Source organism: Ursus americanus, chromosome 10 (assembly GCF_024610735.1).
Source record: "Ursus americanus isolate L20-20 chromosome 10, mUrsAme1.1.p, whole genome shotgun sequence".
Taxonomy (NCBI): Eukaryota; Metazoa; Chordata; class Mammalia; order Carnivora; family Ursidae; genus Ursus; species Ursus americanus.
The window spans coordinates 68,054,806-68,075,640 of record NC_142136.1 but is presented as its reverse complement, the minus strand read 5'-3'; the positions used below and the strand labels follow the sequence as shown (position 1 = coordinate 68,075,640).

The window sequence follows — 20,835 nt, the reverse complement described above, 5'->3', positions numbered from 1 at the left end:
AATGTCCCTATAGGAATGATTGTTTCTAGATAGCCAATTAGTTTTGATTGCTTAAATGAAAAAAGAAATTTGGATATAGATTTTATTCAGAAAATAAGTCATCCTACTTAGATTATCTAATGTTAATAAATCACATTTCAGAAAAGAGTAGTATAGAAGTTTAGACTTAAGCAATTAAGTGATATTTGTGTAGGATTTATAGGTTTTAAATAATAGTGAAAAGTCAATGTTTTTAAATGAAGCAACTGCTTAAATCTCTTGGGAAAGACTTTGATTTGATTTATATGGTTAAATCAATTGAGAATTAGTCTTTCTATTATTTCTGTAGTCTTTGCTATTGGGGTATATAGGGGGAATCTTTTTTTTTTTAAGATTTTATTTATTTATTTGACAGAGAGAGAGACAGCCAGCGAGAGAGGGAACACAAGCAGGGGGAGTGGGAGAGGAAGAAGCAGGCTCCCTGCTGGGAGCCTGACTCGGGGCTCGATCCCAGGACCCTGGGATCAGGCCCTGAGCCGAAGGCAGACGCTTAATGACTGAGCCACCCAGGCGCCCCTATAGGGGGAATCTTAACTTGGTATCAATGATAGTGATTTAAAGTCATTCAATAGGTATTTGCTGAATGTCCACTATGTGCTGAGCCACATTCTTGGCACTGGTTTCTAAACCTCTGAAGGGTCAGGACTTTATATTCTTACTTTGCGATCCCCTAGATCAGAATGGTTCCTACTGCGGGACCTCAAGAATCACCTTCCAGGGGTTCTAGTTTGGTCCAGCTGATTCAGTGGTTAATATAACATGCTGATGGACATGGCTCTTCCGTAGCGATAACCAAGCCTGGGCAGGAGTACTGATCTTTGTTGAGCAGTGGCATGCCTCTACCTGAGGTCAGTAGCAACAGGAGATGCGGGTGCAGGTTGGCCTTTGAAAAGACCCGAAAGGGAAGGCCAAGGAGTACTGATCTCTTCATTAAAAAAAAAAAAGAAAAAAGAAAAAAAAAAGCTCAAGCTATGTGCAGCCTTATGGTAATGCGTTTAGTTTTCAGGGGGTGAGGTACTGGGGCTGGTTAAGGATCAGGGCATGGTGGCTGTTGAGTAAGAACTTCCTACCTTTGAAAGGGGTCCTGTTATTTCAATATGGGTTTGTATATTTTTGCAGCACATAAGTGTTTAATATACTTTTAACACAGAAGTGACTTTTTGTCAAGAAAACTGTTTTGTTGTCTTCCTTGCCTATTGGATTTCACTGTAATTTCTGAGACCGGCCCTTGAAGCCTGAAATGGCACTTGACCTCAGCATTGCCTTTCATCAGTCCAGCTGGTTGCTCATTCACTCCCAGAGCTTAGTGGGTGCAGGCCCGGGGGACGCAAACAAAAGCCACAGTTCCTTCCATCTGGGAGCTCACAGGCAGATACACCGCACGAGTGTCAGGGCTCCCCTTCCCAGGCCCGTCGTGGGCACTGTAACCACCAAGAGAGCATCTTTAACCTCTTACATGTTCAACTTCTACCTTGCTACTGCCACCTCCAGTTTTCCCATCTTAAAACTCCTTCCTGCCACCACGCCCTCCCTCTTCTCCCCTTCAAACCATCTTCAGAATCCACGATTCATGATCTCTGCTTCCCCAGCCCCCACTTCCATCTGACCCCCACGCTTGGCCTTCAGCCTAAACTACCTTGCTGAGGTCTGCGGCTGTGTCCACGTAGCCACATCCAGTGGCTCAATTCCAACCTTCCTCTTGTTTAACCTCTTGGCAGCCTCTGACAGAGGTGACTGCTCACTCCTTGTAGGGCTCCTTTCTCTTGCTTTCCAGAACAGTGTCCTGTCCTTGTGTATTCCTGCCTTTCTGAGCATTCCTTCTCAGGTCCTTTTCCCTGTACCTTAAATGGCTGTGTTTTCTAGGCATCTTTTCTGGTGTTCCTTCTCTTCTCACTCTGTATTCTCCTTGGTGATCTTATCCACCCCTGTGACTATGCTGAAAGCACCCAAACCTCTATCTCCAGCCTCCAGCTCTCTCCTGACCTCCGGATTCCTCCTTCCACATACCAGAGGCCACGTCCACTGGGGTGATTCACAGGGCCTGAGACCCAGCACTGTCATCTCACCTCATCCTCTGACTCTGGCCCCTGTTTTTCCAGTAGTCTTGCCTCAGGGAAGACGTGGAACCATGAGTTCCCGACCCAGAGACCTGTGAGTCTGCTTTACCCTTTCTCCTCCTCATTCTGCAGGACCCTGCAGTCAACCCAGTTTTGTCTCCTAAATACCACTTCTGTCTCCACCTCCCCAGGGCTAGTCGAGGTCACCCCACCTCTTACGCGTGCGCTCCTGCCACAGCTCCTCGTCTCCTCTGCTCCTTGCTGTCCACCACACTGTAGCCCCAGAGACCTTTCTACAACCACGTCTGACCCTGTGGCCCTCCTGCTCAGAGGCCTTCACTCGCTTCCACTGCTTTCATTCTTCCCCAAGAGGGTGAACTCCTTCCTACCTGTGGCATCTAAGATAGGCTTTCGGATTCCTACAGGGGTCATGCTGGTCTGGGATTAGGCCTCATTTTAACCACCGCCAGTCTGCTGGGTCCACAGCCTCTTTGGGTGCTGCCGAGGCCACTGCCTTGGGGCTAATGTCTCTAGCTGGTCTGTTCTCCTTCCTCCTGCCCTCTGACCCCGCTCGTCCCTGAAAGCTGGCCATAGTTTGCTACCCACCTGGGAAGGATTCCTCTCTCTAGAAATTAGTTCTGGGTTTCATGTTGTCCATCTCTTCAACGATTCCATAGGTTAATGTAATTTTAATTTTATTTGGATTTTTTTTTTTTTGTATTACCATGGGAAGTAAAAGTCTTTTGTATTCTTTTATAAACCCCCTGTTACCATTAGGATAGAGTCCAAATTCCTCATCAAGACGTACCAGGTCTCTCATGACCTTGGCAGATGCTGTTTTACTTTTCTAGCTTCATTCATCTGTACCCTCACCTTACTTCAGTTCCTCAGAGGCACCACTTCTTTCCTCTTCCCCAAGATTGGCATCTGCTGGTCTCTACATAGCACTGTGTCCCCTCCCCAGCTTTCTGTCTTTGTCACCTGGCTCATCCTTCTCATTTTTTTGGACGCGATATAGCTATTATTTAGTCCTGGAAGCCTTTGGCCTAGTCTGACCTCTCAAATCTGGGTTTGATGCCTTTCAAATGTACTTTCATAGCATATTATGCAAACCATTATCATTTAATTGACTATTTACCTTTCTGTTTTCCACCTAAATTATGAATTATTTGAAGGCAGCACCTGTGTCTCATTTCTCATTATATCCTCACTTCCTAGCAGAGGGACTCATTTTTTTACAAGGTACAATGAATAAATGAATAAACAAATGCACGAACATTGAGCCTTGGTCTTTATATAACTAACAACTGGTGTAATATTCTGTTTTTAATAGCACTTTCACAAAGATGCAGAAACATTCATCATGAGATTGTCTCATGTCAGCCTTTGAAAAAAGCTGCAGACATCATGTTAAATGGTTTCTCAGTAGACTTTTCTGATGATCTAGCTTAAGGAACAACTGCAAGTCAGGGTCAGTTAATGGCTTATAAAACCAATGAATGGATCATAACCATCATTTAAAAATAATGAAATAGAATAAAATAGAAATATCATAGTGTATCATATGTAGTAAGGATATGTATTGTTTTGTGAAATTTGGTTTCAGTTATATACACACACACAACACATATAAATGGTTGTAGTATGAAATGTGTTTCTTGTGTTCCTACTATGGCTTACAGCCAAGTTCAGTTTTTGTAAAGCCTTGCCTTCAACCATCTCCCTTCAGCCCCACGAAGCAGAGCCGAATCGGGAGTGTAGACTCCACAGTGATTTATGTGTAGGTATTCTGTATTGTTTGGAAAATGAGACCTTTGCATTATTTGAATGCAGGTGTCTGGTGTTCTCTTTATTGCTAACTCCTTGAATGTTCGGGTATCTGCAGACATTTTATTCAATAACCGCTTTCCTTTTTGAAACACTTACCTGTGTCTGAGTAGGAAGCTATGATTAGGATGTCCTCATTCTCTTTGGCAGCCTCATCCAAGGGGCCAAGGGCGATGCTACCCAGAGACAGCCCTGACCTGTTCATCTGCTGGAAGACCAGGAGCGCCGGGCCGTTTCTGACGCCCTTCACCTTCCCTAGGTGTTCTTGGTCTGCACGCGCGGCCTTGGGCAAGCCCCTGCCTCCCATTTCAGTTTTTCTTCCACTTAAAATTACTATGTTGTGTCTTAAAAGAAATCACATTATTAGTCTTACAGCCTCTCAACATCTTTTTAATATTTAAAAGTTGGCGGGCAGAGCAGACATAACATAATATGTCTGGTAGTTTTCCATTTTGGGGGATAACTTCATTTTGAAATAACCCATCAGCATACTAATAAGCAAGTGTTATTAAAGGCTCGTGTGTACTTAGTTTGTGTGAATAATTAATGTAAGACTGTTCTGTGTGAGTAGAGAAAAAGAGAAAAAAAATTACTAATAAAGATTTTATGCTTACAATTTATCTTCCTGTGAAGTTAACTTTTCAGAGAGTGGGCCAGGATAAAAGAGTGGGCCTTCCTTTTCTTTTTCATTCTATTAGATGCTGACAAAAGAAAAAAATAGTGTTTTATTTAAATTGGGCTTAAGATAAACAAGATTACAGCTCTGATTGGAATACAAGTACAGTTGGCCCTTGAACGACACGGGTTTGAATTGTGCAGTTTTGCTTATATGTGGATATTTTTTTCATAAATACAGTATAGTACTGTAAATGTATTTTCTCTTCCTTATGATTTTAATAACGTACTCTTTTTCATAGCTTGTTTTATTGTAAGAATACAGCTTATAATACATATAACGTACAATGTATTAATCGATTATTTATGTTATCAGTAAGGCCAATAGTAGGCTATCAGTAGGTATCCTTTAGGGGAGTCAAAAGTCGGATCACTTTTTAAACTGCACATGGGGCTGGCCCCTCTACACTGTATAGTTCAAGGTCAGCTGCAGTATACTTACTTAGGAAATTCCCCTTGATGTGGCCTCGGATAGATGTTTAAAGGGAAGTGTCTATCTCCCGCGGACACATGTCCCCTTACGTAGGCCCTTTTCCTGGGGTCAGGTCGATGAGCAGGAGTTTGACTCAGCAGGAAGCTGCTATCCCAGTCCCTGGCGGGCACCGGACTCTGAAAGAAAGAGAATTTCTGGTGAGTTTTCAAACGTGCAGTTTTCCTTTTGGTAGAGTTCACAAGAACTGTGTTTCTTCCTCTGGTACAGTCCTATTTTCTTGTATCAGCTTAAATAAAGAGCTGCTTTTTCCACCTGTCTGGTCTTGTTCCACCGTGTCCTCTGGCATCTTGGCCGGGATAGAGAGAGTGCCCTGTGCGTGTTGCACAGCCAGCTCTTGGTCACTAGTGTTAAACTACACTGAACTGAGCCTCCAGCTGAGTGTGGAATTCACATTTTGCCTCAGGAATTGTATCCAAGGTTTGTCCTCTTTTCCTTCCCACTGGACTGATTCATAGAACTCCTTCTTCTCCTCTGGGAAGATCTTTGCAAAGGCAGCTTTATTTTCACTTGTTTGAAGCATCAAATTCTGTTGAGTGCTTACTGTGTACAGGCCCTGCATTGGGCTCTGGGAATATATGGATACATTGTAGACAGATTTACCTTCAAGGAAATCGTTGCTTATTGGGAATGAATTTGTGAACCGTATTAGTCCGTTCAGCCCTATCAGCTATTGGATTATTCGTAATATGAGAAGATCCATTACTACCACAGGGCCAGAATGGTCCCCTACTTTAGGACCAATCTGTATTTCAAAAAGAGGAGGATGTATTGCAGGAACTTGGTGCAAGAGTGTTGGCAAGGGCCAGAAGAATAAAATGGTGCAGGTGGCTCTACCGAGAGCTCAGTCATCACAGCAAGCTGCCATTGCCCCACAGGCTGGAAGAGCAAAGCAAAGGCTGTATTCTGGAGTCCATTCATGTGGGTTGCTGTGGCTGCTCCTGCGGTTGGGTCTCAACCCTGCATCTGGGCCAGTCCCAGCACTGGCTCTGCACAGCTTCTGTGGTTCTGCCACCAACACTCTGCTGCCCTGGGGCTGCTGTGCTGGAGCCTGCGCTGCCCACCATGCCCTGCCTCTGCCCCAGAGACTTCCAGAGCCGGAAGTAGATGGCCTCCCCAGTATTGTGCCCCTTGTTGTCAGATGGAAGCCGGGTCTTAGCTGGCAAGGGAGTCTGGAAAATACTGTTTTACAATTTCCAGTGTCCTGCAGATCTGAGGAGGGCACAGAATGGCAGGACAGGGCATGAGTTCCACCAGAAAGTACCCAACATACCAGGTCAAGTAGCATCACAGCACTATTTGAGGCAAGTCAATCTCTCTCTGTCTCTGTCTCTCTCTCCTTTCTCTTTCTCAAAATCACCTAAAGGAAGCTTCTGGAGACTGGAATCACTTGGACAATGCCTGGTGGTTTCAGTTAGATGTGATCTCACTGTCAGTCATCACCTGTATGAGTGATGTACCTGGGCCCATCTACTTGCTGGGAATGTTGGTGCATTTTGTTACTGATCTCATTGGGAGTGTTAAAACTAAAGAACTATTCTAATTTTCCATTGGCATATTAGGAAAAGAACATCGTATAGTATTCATTTGCAAGAACGATATAAAGGAATAAAATTGCCTATTAGGTACGTAGACACTTCTTCAAAGTCCATTTTCCTTTCATAGAAAGCACAACACATTTTCCCCAGAATAACTATCAAAGATAAAACACTGCTGATGTCAACAACTTTATCAAGAATGTGGCTCCAAACTATATTTCTTTATTTAGATTAAAGGTCTCGAGGAGCTGCTGCGCTAACCCCTTTCTCTGTCTGCTCTGGCTTCCCACTAGAATGGTCTTCAGCAGAGAAGCAATCAGGAGACTTCTCGCCAGTAAATGCCGCTGCTACAGCAACGATGCTCCCGACGACATGGTCCTAGGAATGTGCTTTAGTGGGCTGGGAATCCCTGTGACACACAGCCCTCTCTTCCATCAGGTGAGAACAATGTTTTTATTCCTACCTCAGAGGGAGAGAGGGGGATTTTCTTCTCACTTAAAGATCCTGTTTCATTCCCTTCACATATTTCTGGAAACAATCTTAAGAACTATGTGGACAGGCCCCAGGGGGGCATCCTTAACAGACCTCTTTGTTCAGAGGGTTGATGCTGTACCACATACAGCAGGAAGATGGAAGTCAGAAACCTCTAGAAAACGGAATAGTGTTTGACCATTGTCTTTGAATATGGGACAAGGGAAAAGCTGCTCTTTTTTCCCCTTCTATTTTTGAGTTAAAAAATTGATGGCATTTAAAAATTATCAAATGCTATCTAGAAATATACAGGAATGACCTAATATTTCCTGCTGTATAAATGCCAAGTATGCGTAATTCTATATTGTCCTCAGTTTTTACACTGCCCACTGGTTACCTTTTTATTGGGCTTACTCCTCTTTGGTTGCTAGTAAGCTGAGTGGCTAAACTCTATTAAGCTTCAATTTTCTTTCTCAGTAAGCATATAATCTGGGGGTGGTTGTTGTCTGAGATGTTTACGAGGGACGGTTGGTGCTAATAACTTCACCGTACTGCAGTTTGCAGAAGGAAATCCTTTGTCCTATTTTTGGTAGTTTTTAAGAATCAGGTCAGTGAATGTTCTGATGTTGTAAGAATAAATATGTTGTCATATTTAGTAACCAGTAGCAAATGCTATCATAGCAATATAGACAATTGAACGTGACAGAAATAGCACTATAGGAAATAACTTGAACAAGGCAAAGACAGTGCATTATCAAGAAAGGCAGAATCCACTTCTGCATCTTGAGGACCATAAGAGAGAATAAAAACAGACTTTTCATAATATGAAAGGTATGAGAAACCTCTTTCTTGGTACCAGTCAGGAGTACTTATCCATTTTTTAAAACCTTGAGAGGCCTTACCCATCTTAAGCCTGTATGTTGTATTATGGGATGACTTAGAGAAGCAAGTTATTTTCTCTTGCTCTCTCTCTTGCTCTATCTCATAGTGTTTCACTTCTAGAAGGGGAAGGGGAATTAAAACTGTTGGTGTGTAAGGGGAATGATTTATTATTGTTAATAATGCAGCGTTAGATTTTTATAGCAGCCTTTTTCACAAAAGGAAGAGTATGCTAGTGAAGAAAATGATAAAGAGAAAAGATAGAAGGAAAATACTCTTCAAGCAAAAATCCTTTGAAGATAATTTAAAAATGAAAAAAAAAAATAGTCATTTCCCAGACTTTAAAACTCTTGGTTTCTCTAATTCACATAATAAATTTTAAATCTTTCCAAAATTGTAAAATATGCTTAAAGCATATCCTCCCCAACACATACCGCTATATCTTCTAATTCTTAAGCCTCTTTTAGAGTGTTTGCTATGATTTAGAAATCATTTCCCATTTGTGATGCTTGAACAGTGTTCCAAACAGTGTATTTGTTCATATTGAGAAACACATATGAGGCAAAGAGATACAAATCCAAGATTCCCGAAGAGTTAGAGATAGAGTGGGCTTTTGGAAACAGTCTCAGATACAAAGTTGCCTGGGCCACTTTCCTTCTCTTTTTAGTCAGGGGGGGTTATTGTGAAATCATAGGCTTAGAAAGGGGCTTCAAGGAATGTCCAGTATATCCTTTTATTAAAAACAAAGGATCTAGAGCATATGGTTTTCTGTTCAGTGGGTATGGCAGCATGCAATGGCCAGTGAATCCTCTGCACAAAATCGTCAAAATACTCATTTCAGGACTCTGGAAATCAACCAGAAGCACCGAGAAGCATTTATTCCTGAAAGAGTATGGTTTCAATAAGACCAACAGAGTATGAGGCCTTCTGAGGCCTTTCTTCCTGAAGCCCCCCAGTCTCCACCTCCCTAGCCACCCCAGCTTGTTAGAGAGAGCAACAACAGTTTGACCAGTATGGGTCTGGCTGGGGAAAATGGCAGCTTTGCTGTCAGAGTGGGTGGACTTGGTTTGGGTAGGGAGAGATAAAAACCCATAGATATGTCAGCTAAAATAGTCAAATTTAGTAGGAAACAAATAAGAAAAATCTGCACCTTTGTGGGCCTGAGGTTGCAGGCTCAGATATGGTAAACAGTTTCTTAGCCAGAAATTTAATACTTAGTACCCTGAAAATAAGAGAGAAATAACAGGAAAGCTCTCCACAATTCCCTACTGGGAAACCATATGCATGCACATGGGACACTGGATGAGTCTAGGAGAAAGTAAAATCCAAGGCATATTTGAGAACCCACTGAAGCTATGCATAGGTAGAAGCCTTATGGGCTTGAGGTATTTGAGCATAACCTCCGCCTATATCATAAGTTGACTGCTAAGCTATTCAAGCACAGGGGCGACCTCTAGCAAGCCAAGCTACAAGATAAAAGTTAGAACTAAAAATTGAGTGGAGGTATCCATAGCCACACACTGCAGTGAGAAAGATTCCACAGTGTAAATCCAGGCAAATTACTTTTTAAAAAGTAGTAAAAATAAACAGATTTGTTGTTACAATACATTTTCAAAATAATCAATTTCCAACAAATTATCATGACACAAAGCAAAGAGATATATTGAGGGAAAATGTAGGAATAGAAACTGACTCTGAGTGGGACCAGATATTCGAGTTAATAAACAAAGACTTCAGGAAGCTAATAAAATTATAGTCACAGAATTAAAGGAAATGATGTTCATAGAATCAAAGGACAATATGATGACAATGACTCAACAAATAGCAAATCTTAATAAAAAACTAGAAACTATGAAAAAAACAAATGAAAATCTATAGCTGTAAAACCAAATAATTGAAATGAGAAATTATCTGGGCAGACTTAACAGTAGGTTTAAGATGGCAGAAGAAACAGTGAATTTGAAAGCAGATCAATAAAAATTACCCAGTCCAAAGAACAGAAAGAAAAATGAATAAAGAAAAGTGAACAGAGCTTTAAAATACTTTAAACCATAAAGTGTACCAACATATATTTAATAGGAGTTGTAGAGAGAGAATTGGATAGAATATTTTTTTGAAAGAAATAAGGTTGAAACTACCCAAATATGATGAAAAACATTAATGTATAGCTCTAAAAGGTTCAACAAAGCTCAAGTAGGATAATCATGAAAAGAATCACACACAGACAAGTTAAACTGTTGAAAGACAATGAAAAAGTCAAAGTCTTAAAAGCAACCTAATGAAAAGGGAAACAAAAAATATAGTTACTGGTTGATTTCTCATTAAAAATAATAGAAGCCTGAAGGCAGAAGTAAAAAAACAAAGCAAAACAAAACAAAACAACTAATGATTCTATATCCAATAAAACTATCCTTCCAAAATGAAAGTGGAATAAAGATATCTGTAGGTAAACAAAAAGTGAGAGAAATCTTTTCCAGTAGACCTTCCCTACAAGAAAACTAAAGGAAATCCTTTGGGCTGAGTGAAAGTGGCTCATGGTAATTAGAATATATAGGAAGGAATGGAAAAATACTGGATAGGTTTAATAAGGAGGAAAATATAAAAGACTGTGTCTTTGTGTATACATATATGTATATATGTGCATATATAACTAAAAGAATAAAAGTGTGTATAAACACACATAAACATATATATTTTCTCTCTCAATTTCTTTTTTTTTTTTTTTTAAAGATGTTATTTATTTATTTGACAGAGATAGAGACAGCCAACGAGAGAGGGAACACAAGCAGGGGGAGTGGGAGAGGAAGAAGCAGGCTCACAGCAGAGGAGCCTGATGTGGGGCTCGATCCTATAACGCCAGGATCACGCCCTGAGCTGAAGGCAGACACCTAACCGTTGTGCCACCCAGGCGCCCCTCTCTCTCAATTTCTTTAATAAATAAAAGATTGTTTGAAACAATAATTTTATAACCCTATTGTTGGGTTCATAACATAGATAAATGCAATATATATGATGATAATAGTGCAAAGGCAAGGGGTAGGAAATGAAGCTATATTGTAGCAATTTATTTTGTTGGAATTAAATTAGTATGAACCTAAGTTAAAGATGCATATTGCTATCCTTGGAGCAATCTCTGAGAAAATGATTTTAAATATATAACTTAAAATATCAATAGAGGGATTTAAATATACACTAAAAGATTTTGTTTAACCAAAGAAGTCAATAAAGGAGAAACAGAGGGACAAAAACATGAGACATACAGAAAATAAATGGCAAGATGACTGATAAAAATGCAGGTATATCAATTATTACATTAAATCTGAATGGACTAAACTCCTAGTCAAAAGGCAGACATTGTCAGATTGCAAAAAAAGCAAGATTTGACTATATGTTTTCTATAAGAGTCAAGTACACTTTAGATTCATAGACACAAATAGGTTGAATGTAGAAGGATTGGAAAAGATGTACCCTGCAAACAGTTAATCATAGAGAGCTTGAGTGGCTATGTTAAACACAATACACTTCAAGAAGAAGAATATTACTAAAGAGAAAGAGGGACATTTCATAACCAAAAGTCAATACATTAAGAACATACAATAATTATAAATGTATATGTATACCTAACATCTTCAAAATACATGAAACATAAATGGACAGACTTAAAATGAGAGACAAATACTAACTACTTAACTGACATAGAATGTTTCATCTGATAACAGCAAAATGCACATTCTTTTCAAGTGTGCATGGAATGTTCTAAAGGACAGATCACATGCTAGGTCATAAAACAAGTATAAATGAATTTTAAAGGATTGAAAACATACAAAATATATCCTCCCAGCAATGGAATGAAATTAGAAATCAACAGAAAAAAAAATGGGAGAATTTCCAAATATTTGGAAATTATACATACAACACATTTTATAATGGGTCAAAGAAGAAATCATAAGGAAGATTAGAAAAAAACTTGAATAAAAATGAAAACAAAACATAAAAATTTTTAGCATAGCTATATAGGGATTAGAGGGAAATTTATGGCTTTAAACATACTAGAAATGAATAAGGGTATTAAATCATTAATCTAAACATCTGTATTGAAAGCAAAAGAATATTATAATTCAAATCTGAACTAAGTGGAATAAAAGAAGTATTAAAGGTTACAATACAAGTCAACATAGAAAACAGAAAAACAGCAGAGAAAATTAGTTAAGCTAAAAATGAATTATTTTAGAAAGATCAGCTAATTTGGTAAACCTTTAGCTAGACTTCCCAAGAGAAAAAGAAAGAAGACACAGATTACCAAAGTTAGGAATGAAAGAGGGGACATCATTGCAAATCCTACCAAAATTGTGCCAACAAGTTAGACAATTTAAATGAAATGGGAGAAATTTCTTGAATCACACCCATTAGCAAAACTGTCTTAAAGGAAAAAGTATTTGAACCTACATACATTGATGGGATGGAATTAAAGGAGTGAGAATACTTTCCAATTCATTTTATGAGGCCAATATTAGCCTAGTATGTCAAAGATGCATATTGGGGTGCCTGAGTGGCACAGTTGGTTAAGCATCTGACTCTTAGTTTCGGCTGAGGTCATGATCTCAGACTTCTAAGATTGAGCCTCGCATCAGGCTCCACATTCAGCGGGGAGTCTGCTTTGATTCTCTCTCCTTCTCCCTCTGCCCCTCCCTCCTCCACCCCCCCACACGTGCGCTCTCTCTCTCTCCCTCTCAAATAAATCTTTAAAAAAAGATGCATATTGTTATCCCTAGAGCAAGAATTTAGAAAATCACCCCAAAAATACTGCTAAAAAAGTAACGAAGGGATTAAAATGGTATATCTCAAAAGTAAACTACAAGCCAATATTACTCTTGAACATAGATGGAAAAATCCTTAACAAAATATTAACAAACTGAATCCAGCAATATATAAAAGGGGTTGTATGCCATGACCAACCGGGATTTATCACAGGAATGCAAACTTGGTTTGATATCCAAAGTCAATTATTGTTATATACCATGAGTAGAATAATGAATAAAAACCACATGATCCTCACAATAAACACAGAAAAAATATTTGACAAAAACTAACACCACTTCATGATTAAAAAAACCCAAACAAACAGAAAAACAAAACAAAAACCTCTCAACAAAACAGAAGTTCTTCAATCTGATAAAGTGAATCTACAAAATAACAAAATTGGGAACAAGATAGGGATGTTTGTTCTCACCACTTTTATTTAGCATTATACTCAGTGGTTCCAAGCAGTGCAATAAGATGCCATACACACACACACAACACACACACGTGTGTGTGTGTGTATATATATATATATATATAGTCATTTGTATGTATTTATATATATTTACACACACACACATATATAGTCATTTGTATATTTATATTTACATATATTTACACACACACACACATATGTATACATATATATCGTAAGGATACAAGTTGGAAGGGAGGAAGTAAAACTGTCTTTATCCACAGACCACATGATCTTGTATGTAGAAAATTCTATGGCTCTACCAAAAAAAAACCTACGAGAACTAATAGATGAGTTCAGCAAGGTTATGGGCTACAAGGTCAACATACAAAAGCAATTGTGTTTTTGGCAACAAGAAAGTCTGAAAACGAAGAAAACCGTGTCCTTCAAAATAGCATCCAAATGACTAAAATATTCAGGAATAAATCTAAAAAGGAAGTTACACTGTACAATAAAATTCTGCCAAGAGAAATTAAGATGTAATTAAATGAAGAGATATATACCAATTTGATGGATTGGAAGACTCGATATTGCTATGATGGCAGTTTTCTCCATTGATTTTTTAATATTCATTTAAAATGATTTTTATTATTTCATCTTATTCACTTAAAATTAACTTATTCTGAATGCCTAAATGAAGTGTTCTGGATCAGAGATAGATTTTTACATTAAGCACCTCGCAGTAAATAATAAGCACATCTTGCCCCCATCCCCACTCCCACTGCCTCTCTGACCTAGTTTTTACCTCCAAGGCAGTCTCATGAGGGCCAATTCAGTTGGCCTACACAAGTGGCGAGATACCCCCTAGACAAGGGACAAAGAAAAACTGTTTTCTCTGCTTCTAAAGGTGAATGCTTCCTCACTTCAGCATTTTGGTATGCAAATAAATACTTCATTCTTCCTTGAAATGCAAATGTATCCCAGGGTGGAAAGTGTTCAGGTCTTTTTGGCACCTCGGGGCTTACCCTCTGGACCTAGTTCAGGGATGTAACCACTGGCCTCTCCAACAGATAAGGGAAGTTTTACTCTCCTTTGGGAGCAGAGCAGTTAACTAGACAAATGGAATGTGAAATGTTTCTTTTGGGCTATAGGGTTTTTTTACAGGAAATTTTACTTCCCCATATACCCCCAATTCATCTATAGACTCAGTGCAATCCATATCAAAGTCACAGCAGGCTTCTTTGTTAAAATTGACAAGCTGATCCTAAAATTTATATGGAAATACGAAACAGTTCTTAAAAAGGAGATCAAAATTGGAGGATTTACCCATCTATGATTCAAAACTTACTATAAAGCCATGATAATCAAGATAAGGGTAAACATGTGCGTGCGCACGCACACACACACACGCACGCACACACACAGCAATGGAACAGGATAGAGAATCTAGAAATAAACCCTCTCATTTGTGGTAAACTGGTTTTTGACAAAGATGCCATGGCAATCCAGGGGAGAAGTGGCACAGATGGTCAGTTGGTGCTACAGCAATTATGTATTTCCACACACACAAAAAATGAGCTTGGAACTTTCCCTCATACCACACACAAAAATTGACTCATAGTACAAAATATAGGAGCTAAAATTATAAAATTCTGGAAAAAACATCAAGACAATTCTTTGTGACTTTAGTTTAGGCAAAGATTTATGGCATCAAAAGCATGATCCATAAAAGGAAAATTCATAAATTTAACTCATAAAACTTAAAAAACCTTTGCTCTTCAAAAGATATCCTTAAGAGAATAAAAAAAGTAATAAACTGGGAGACATATTTGTAAATCATGTATCTGGTAAAGGACTTGAATCCAGAATATATAACGATCGTTTACAACTGAATAAAGAAATCAACTTCTGAGTTTAATCTAGGTAAACGATTGAACAGACATTTCTCTAAAGGAGATGCATAAACAGCTACTAAACACATGGAAAGATGCTCAACATCATTAGTCATTAGGGAAACGCAAACTAAATTCACATGTATAGAATGCCTATAAGCAAACAGACCATTCCCAGTGCTGCTGAGCATGTAGAAACCTGGACCTCTAGTGGGAATATAAAATTCAGTCACTTTGGAAGTGTTTTCGCAGTTTTTAAAAAATTTAACATATATGTGACACACAATTTATGACATAGATCTCATTGGTCCCTTCCTGCTGGTATTCATACTCTGTTTTTTCCCCTCTCTGGAGTATGAGCCAATAGCATATGGCAAAGGTGATGGGATGTCTCTTCTGTCATTAGGTTACAAGGGATTGTGACTTCCATCTTCCTTGTAGACACTCCCTACTTCCTTCCTGGCTTGCAGGTTTTGCGGAAGCCAGCTGCAAGGGGACTGGGCATGAAAGTGAAGCCCTCAGCTCAGTAGCCCCCAAGGAACTGAATGTTACTAGTAACCACTGAGTGAACTTGGAAGTGCATCCTTTCCTAGTTGAGCCTTCCGCTGAGATCATAGAGCCTGGGCTGACATGCCGATTAAGATCTAGTGAGAGAGACCGTGAAGCAGAGGTCCCAGCTATGTGTTGCCAAGACTCCTGACCCATGGAAGCTGTGTGATAGTAACTGTGTGTTGCTTGTATGGTGTATCCACTCAATGTGATATATTGCTCAGCAGTAAAGGTAATGAACTACTGATACATGCAGCAATGCTAAGTGAAGGAAGCCAGGCTCAAAACATGCATAGTATATGATTCCACTGATAAGAAATTTCTAGAAAAGGCAATACTGTGGAGAAAAAGCAAATCAGTGGTCTCGCGGGGCTGCCAGTGGGGGTGCGGATTGATTGAAAATGCATGGCAGGGAACTTAGGGGAATGACTGTAGTCTTCTAAAACTGGGCTTGTGGTTGCTTAAATATGGAAATCTACTAAAAATTTTCAAACTACCATGACTGTGTGTGAATTGTATGGTATGTAAATCGTATGTCAATACAGCTATAAAAAAATGCATTTGTCTACGGAAATGCAAATTTAATCTCTGTTTTTGCACTGTTCAGTGTGCTGTAATATTTACAGATTAAGTTTTAATTTCACCCAACGTATGCGCTTCCCTTGCAGTTTACGCCATCTCGCTCTTCCTGGGCACAGTTTCCCATCATGCTCCATGTCTGTTCCTAAGGCCTCCTCCCTCACTCCAACCCTGCCTGTTTGGTACTTCCTTTTGGCATTTTGGGCACAGAGATGTAATTATCAGAGTCCAACTAGACTTCTTGGTGTTACAGATGCCTCTGTGGATGCATTTCACTTCTCTAGTCTTGTCTTGTTCTTTTCCAAAACTGCATTTGCCAGAAACGATTAGCACATTCTAATACTTAGGAAGCCAGCTCTTCACTCGTGTCCTAACAAGCAACTGCAATCACTTCTGGAATCCACATTAATAGAGGGGAAGGTATTATGGATTTCTTTCTTTCCTGTGAGATGCATTTGTGTCTCTGAGAGTTCATTTTTAGATGTGAAAAATGAGCCAAGATTTGTTTCCACTGTTTTTCTTTCTTTCTTCTGGGAGCATTGTGGGATCATCTGAGAACTGAATTGAGAGTATGTTTTTCCTGGAGTTTCTTCCAAGCCAGTAAACTCCCAGAGGACCTTGCAAGTAGACATCACATATGAATCCCCTCAGCTAATACTCAGAACTTGCTCAACTCTGTTAGATGTTATTCTAGTGTATATTTTGGTCTTTGTTTCACTCTCTTCCTTTAAAATTGCCTTCTTAGATTTTTAACTCCATGAGCACTTAGAATTTTTAAAGGACAATGCATGGTTGGTGTGGAAGTTCTCCCTCCTCCCCCAGGTCACCTTGAAGTCTGCTGTGCAGATGTTATGATTTGAATGCTCATCAGAGCAGGATATTTGTGCCGTCCCAGGATAAAGACCCCACGGAGGCCAGAGCAGCCACGGCATCGTTGGTGTGCCAGGCTTGTGGCACACGGAATGAGGACCAGCTGCAGGTGTCCTGCTAGAACCCTGGACTGGGAGCGGGGCTGGGCACCTGCTCTCATCCCCATTCCAATGGGTGCTAGTCCTGTTGCCCTAAGAAACTTGTAACTTCTGTGAGCTCTGGTTTCCTCATTTATAAATTGAGGATGAATCAGGATACTCTGATCATCTTGCAAGGTCGTTTCAAGGGTCGAATGAGATAAAATTTAATGAAGGTACTTTATAAACCATGTAAGAGGGTTTATGTAAGTATTCATTGCAAACATTTAAGCAGAATGTAATAAAATACTAGCCTAGAGAAGACTTGTTTTCAGAATGTTTCCTATCTAGCTTTAATAAAGTCAAGACTGTTTTAGTATTGATAACCCAGTGAGTTACTATATAACACAGATGGGCTATATAAATCTATAAACAAGATAAGCGTTGAGAGAAAGGTGGATGCTTTTAGAGTAAAAAAAAGAAATAGTATCTGGTTTCTGTTTCCTTCCATACCCGGAAAGTTACTTCAATCTCAGCCATCCTAGGCTTCATCTGATTCTGCTTAAACTTCATTTTGTAAGTTCTAGAGAATCCTGAAATTATGATGATGGAAAACCTTTTTAGGCCCTCTTGCAAACTGCTTCCGGTTACTCAATGTTTCCCTTGCCATTTCTGGAATCAGACTAGGTATCTGGGTGGGAAGAGAGTGTTGAGTTACTTCACCCTTCTCCCCGATTCCTGATGAGCTCTGCATTTCCCTACTCTGAGAGAAATACACCTAATTACACGTCAGGGCAGTGGACAGGCAAGGGGAGCCCCGAGAACTCTTCACACACACCCCCCGCCACACACGCGCGTGCAACCCCTCCTCCCCACACACACCACGTATGGCCAGAGTTTCTTTAGAGAGGCCTGGGAAATAGCAATTTTTCTGCCTTTTGCAGAAGTTATAATAGTCACTCAAATGACTTACCAAGGGAAGCTTTTAACTATTACCATGGTTCAGGAATCTCCCAGAGGTATGACTACGGAACATAGAAGCAAAAAGTGGTATATTTGGGATATTATAGTAATTGGAGATACAAAAGCAAAGAGCCTCACATCAGAGGGAGGGTAGTGGAAAAGATTTCCCTTTTTGCTTTTAGATTCTCATAAGCCATATCAAATATTGAAGAAAAACAGTCACTTCATAAATTCAAATGCTATTCTGAGGCAAAATTGTTTTCAGTGAATAAAGGAACGTAATTCTCTCTTCTTCTTCCCACAGGCTCGGCCCGTGGATTATCCCAGGGACTACCTTTCTCACCAAGTCCCCATCTCCTTTCACAAACACTGGAACATCGATCCAGTAAAGGTGTATTTCACGTGGTTGGCACCCAGGGAGGAAGACAAGGCCAGGCAGGAGACACACAAAGGCTTTAAGGAAGAATTATAAAACGTGCTGGCCCGTGAGCACAGTTTGGGTCAGAGACAGAAATGGAGACTGGTGTCGTCCTGCTGAGCTGCTGCTTCCGCGCGCCACGCGGCATTGGAAGCCGGCTGACCTCAGGTGGAAATTACGTATGCGGTATTTTTTGAGAGGGGAGGAAGCAGAGTCATAGGGAAAACCGATTTTTTTTTTCTGGGAAAAACTCATTTGCTTTTGCGTTATGCAGTTATTGTAATAGACAATGATGACCGTGTTATGCAGTTATTGTAATAGACAATGATGACCGTGTTATGCAGTTATTGTAATAGACAATGATGACCGTGTTATGCAGTTATTGTAATAGACAATGATGACCGTGTATATTTCAAGCTGGGATACAGCAGCTTTACTACTGTCACAGACAATAAACGGCACCAGAGGTCTCCTTCCTGTTTTCTCTCTTGGTCATAAAGTGTCAGATGGGCATGAGGCTGGGAAGACATGACTGTGTTTATATATATGCTCTGGCCATATCTACACTCTCTATATACTGTATACACACACACACTATATAGAAGAGGCAACACCCACGACATGGCTATTACCGTGGTGTGAACTTTTTAACCACATTATTGATGACGGAAATTATTTTCTGGTTATTCAGTAAGAATAATGCTGTATTAAATATCATTCATAAAACATCATAAAAGTCGAGATATGAAGTCCCCCGTAGTCTATAATCAGGGTTGTTATGTTTTATCTACTTTTCTGTTTGTGCCTCATAAAAAGAGAATAAGAAGTCGTCTGCTAGAGCTTTCTGTTTCTTTAGAGGTTCCTCTGTGTTCTATTTCTCCCCGAAGCCCTATCTTTATGACCTACTTGTAACACAAAAGTATACTGGATGCTGCCAGAAAATAGTGTTCTCCATATTTAAAAACAATGTCATTGTGCTTTATTCAAGTCAGCGAGATCTATGTAAGTCTCAGGAAGTGAATTAAATTAATTTTACCTGATGTTTTACTCTTATTTTTCTTTGAATGTTGCTTAATGACTCTCTCCTGGCTCGTAATAGACCCTCCAGTGTACCATGAAACCCTAGCGGAAGGACAGCGTGGTGATTTGGCAACTTCCCTGGGTTCTTGCAGAATGAGATTTGAACATAGTATTTTGAAACAACTCTAATTTTCAAATCGTAACTTTAATATATAGTAATTTAACATTCATTATTAATTTGTAAAAAGGACTGTGTTTTAATGTTTTAATTATATAATTCAGTTTTTCTAAGGGTGTTTCCATAAAATTTGATTTTTGTATGTCTTAAACTAATTTTGGTCTAGTAAAATACTTTCCTCTTTTTTAAAAATAAAAATTACTATTCATTAATTTCACTTGTAAGGCTTTTATAGCCAAGTGCAGGGTTTCAAAGCCATACCACCAAAAGGACCCATGTGTGTTTTTTAACACTACATTTTCTTATAGCTTAGATTGGACTCATTTCCAAAATGATCCAATAGTATTTTGACCATGGTTCCAAATTAGCAAATACCAGGACTGGTGTGTTTTCAGTGGTCACTGAATGCACTGGATTCATTTTTGTGAAAGTGGATTTTGTGGCCTGTCCAAGGAATGGATCAGAGGTGATCAACAGGATGAGAAGCACCCTAAGGATTTCTAGATCCTGTCAAACTGTTGGTGATGACATCAGCATTGTTGGCATAGCTACCACTGCCGACACCTTCATGTCATCTGTGATAACACCCCTGGAGGACCTGGATGCCTCATCCAGTGGAGACGAGGATTTGGTTCTTCCTGTTCCCAACTGTCACACTCAGAATATAGTATATTCTTTCGACAGGAGTGAACCAGCATCTGTACATGATGGCCCACATCACGCTTTTTTATGATCAGTGCCTTCTACTGATACCGGAGCACCTCTCTGATACTTGTAGGTGTTTTGTTAATTATGTTTACTTTTTGGAACTATCGAAGCCTAACCACAAATAAAACGTCTTTGCCTAAGTTACTCATTTCTTCAATGTATTCATTAGCCCAGCCGAGGGTGGGAAGGGCAAGGGGAAAAATGAATAAAGTCAGGGGGAAAAGTTGGTAGCTTAGTAAACACAGTTGTCAGAAAGAAAAATTAGTAAGCTATCCTTTTAAGAGAAAACCATCAGACATTGAAGATATATTTATACAAGGTCTGTGAAAACATTATCTATCTTATTATATAACAGTTTTGGAGCGGATTCCCATACTGTTCCTATCTTAA

General features: G+C 39.5%; 1 protein-coding gene across 1 annotated transcript in view; it reads left to right on the top strand.

The window, feature by feature from the left end:
- B3GLCT (beta 3-glucosyltransferase) overlaps positions 1-20,589 on the top strand; it is a 119,831-nt gene extending 99,242 nt beyond the window's left edge. The window contains exons 14-15 of the mRNA XM_045797008.2: positions 6,920-7,064; positions 18,426-20,589. Of these exons, the coding sequence (XP_045652964.1) occupies positions 6,920-7,064; positions 18,426-18,593 (313 nt within the window). The 3' untranslated portion in view covers positions 18,594-20,589. The remainder of the gene's footprint in view (positions 1-6,919; positions 7,065-18,425) is intronic.
- The last annotated feature ends 246 nt before the right edge of the window (positions 20,590-20,835 follow it).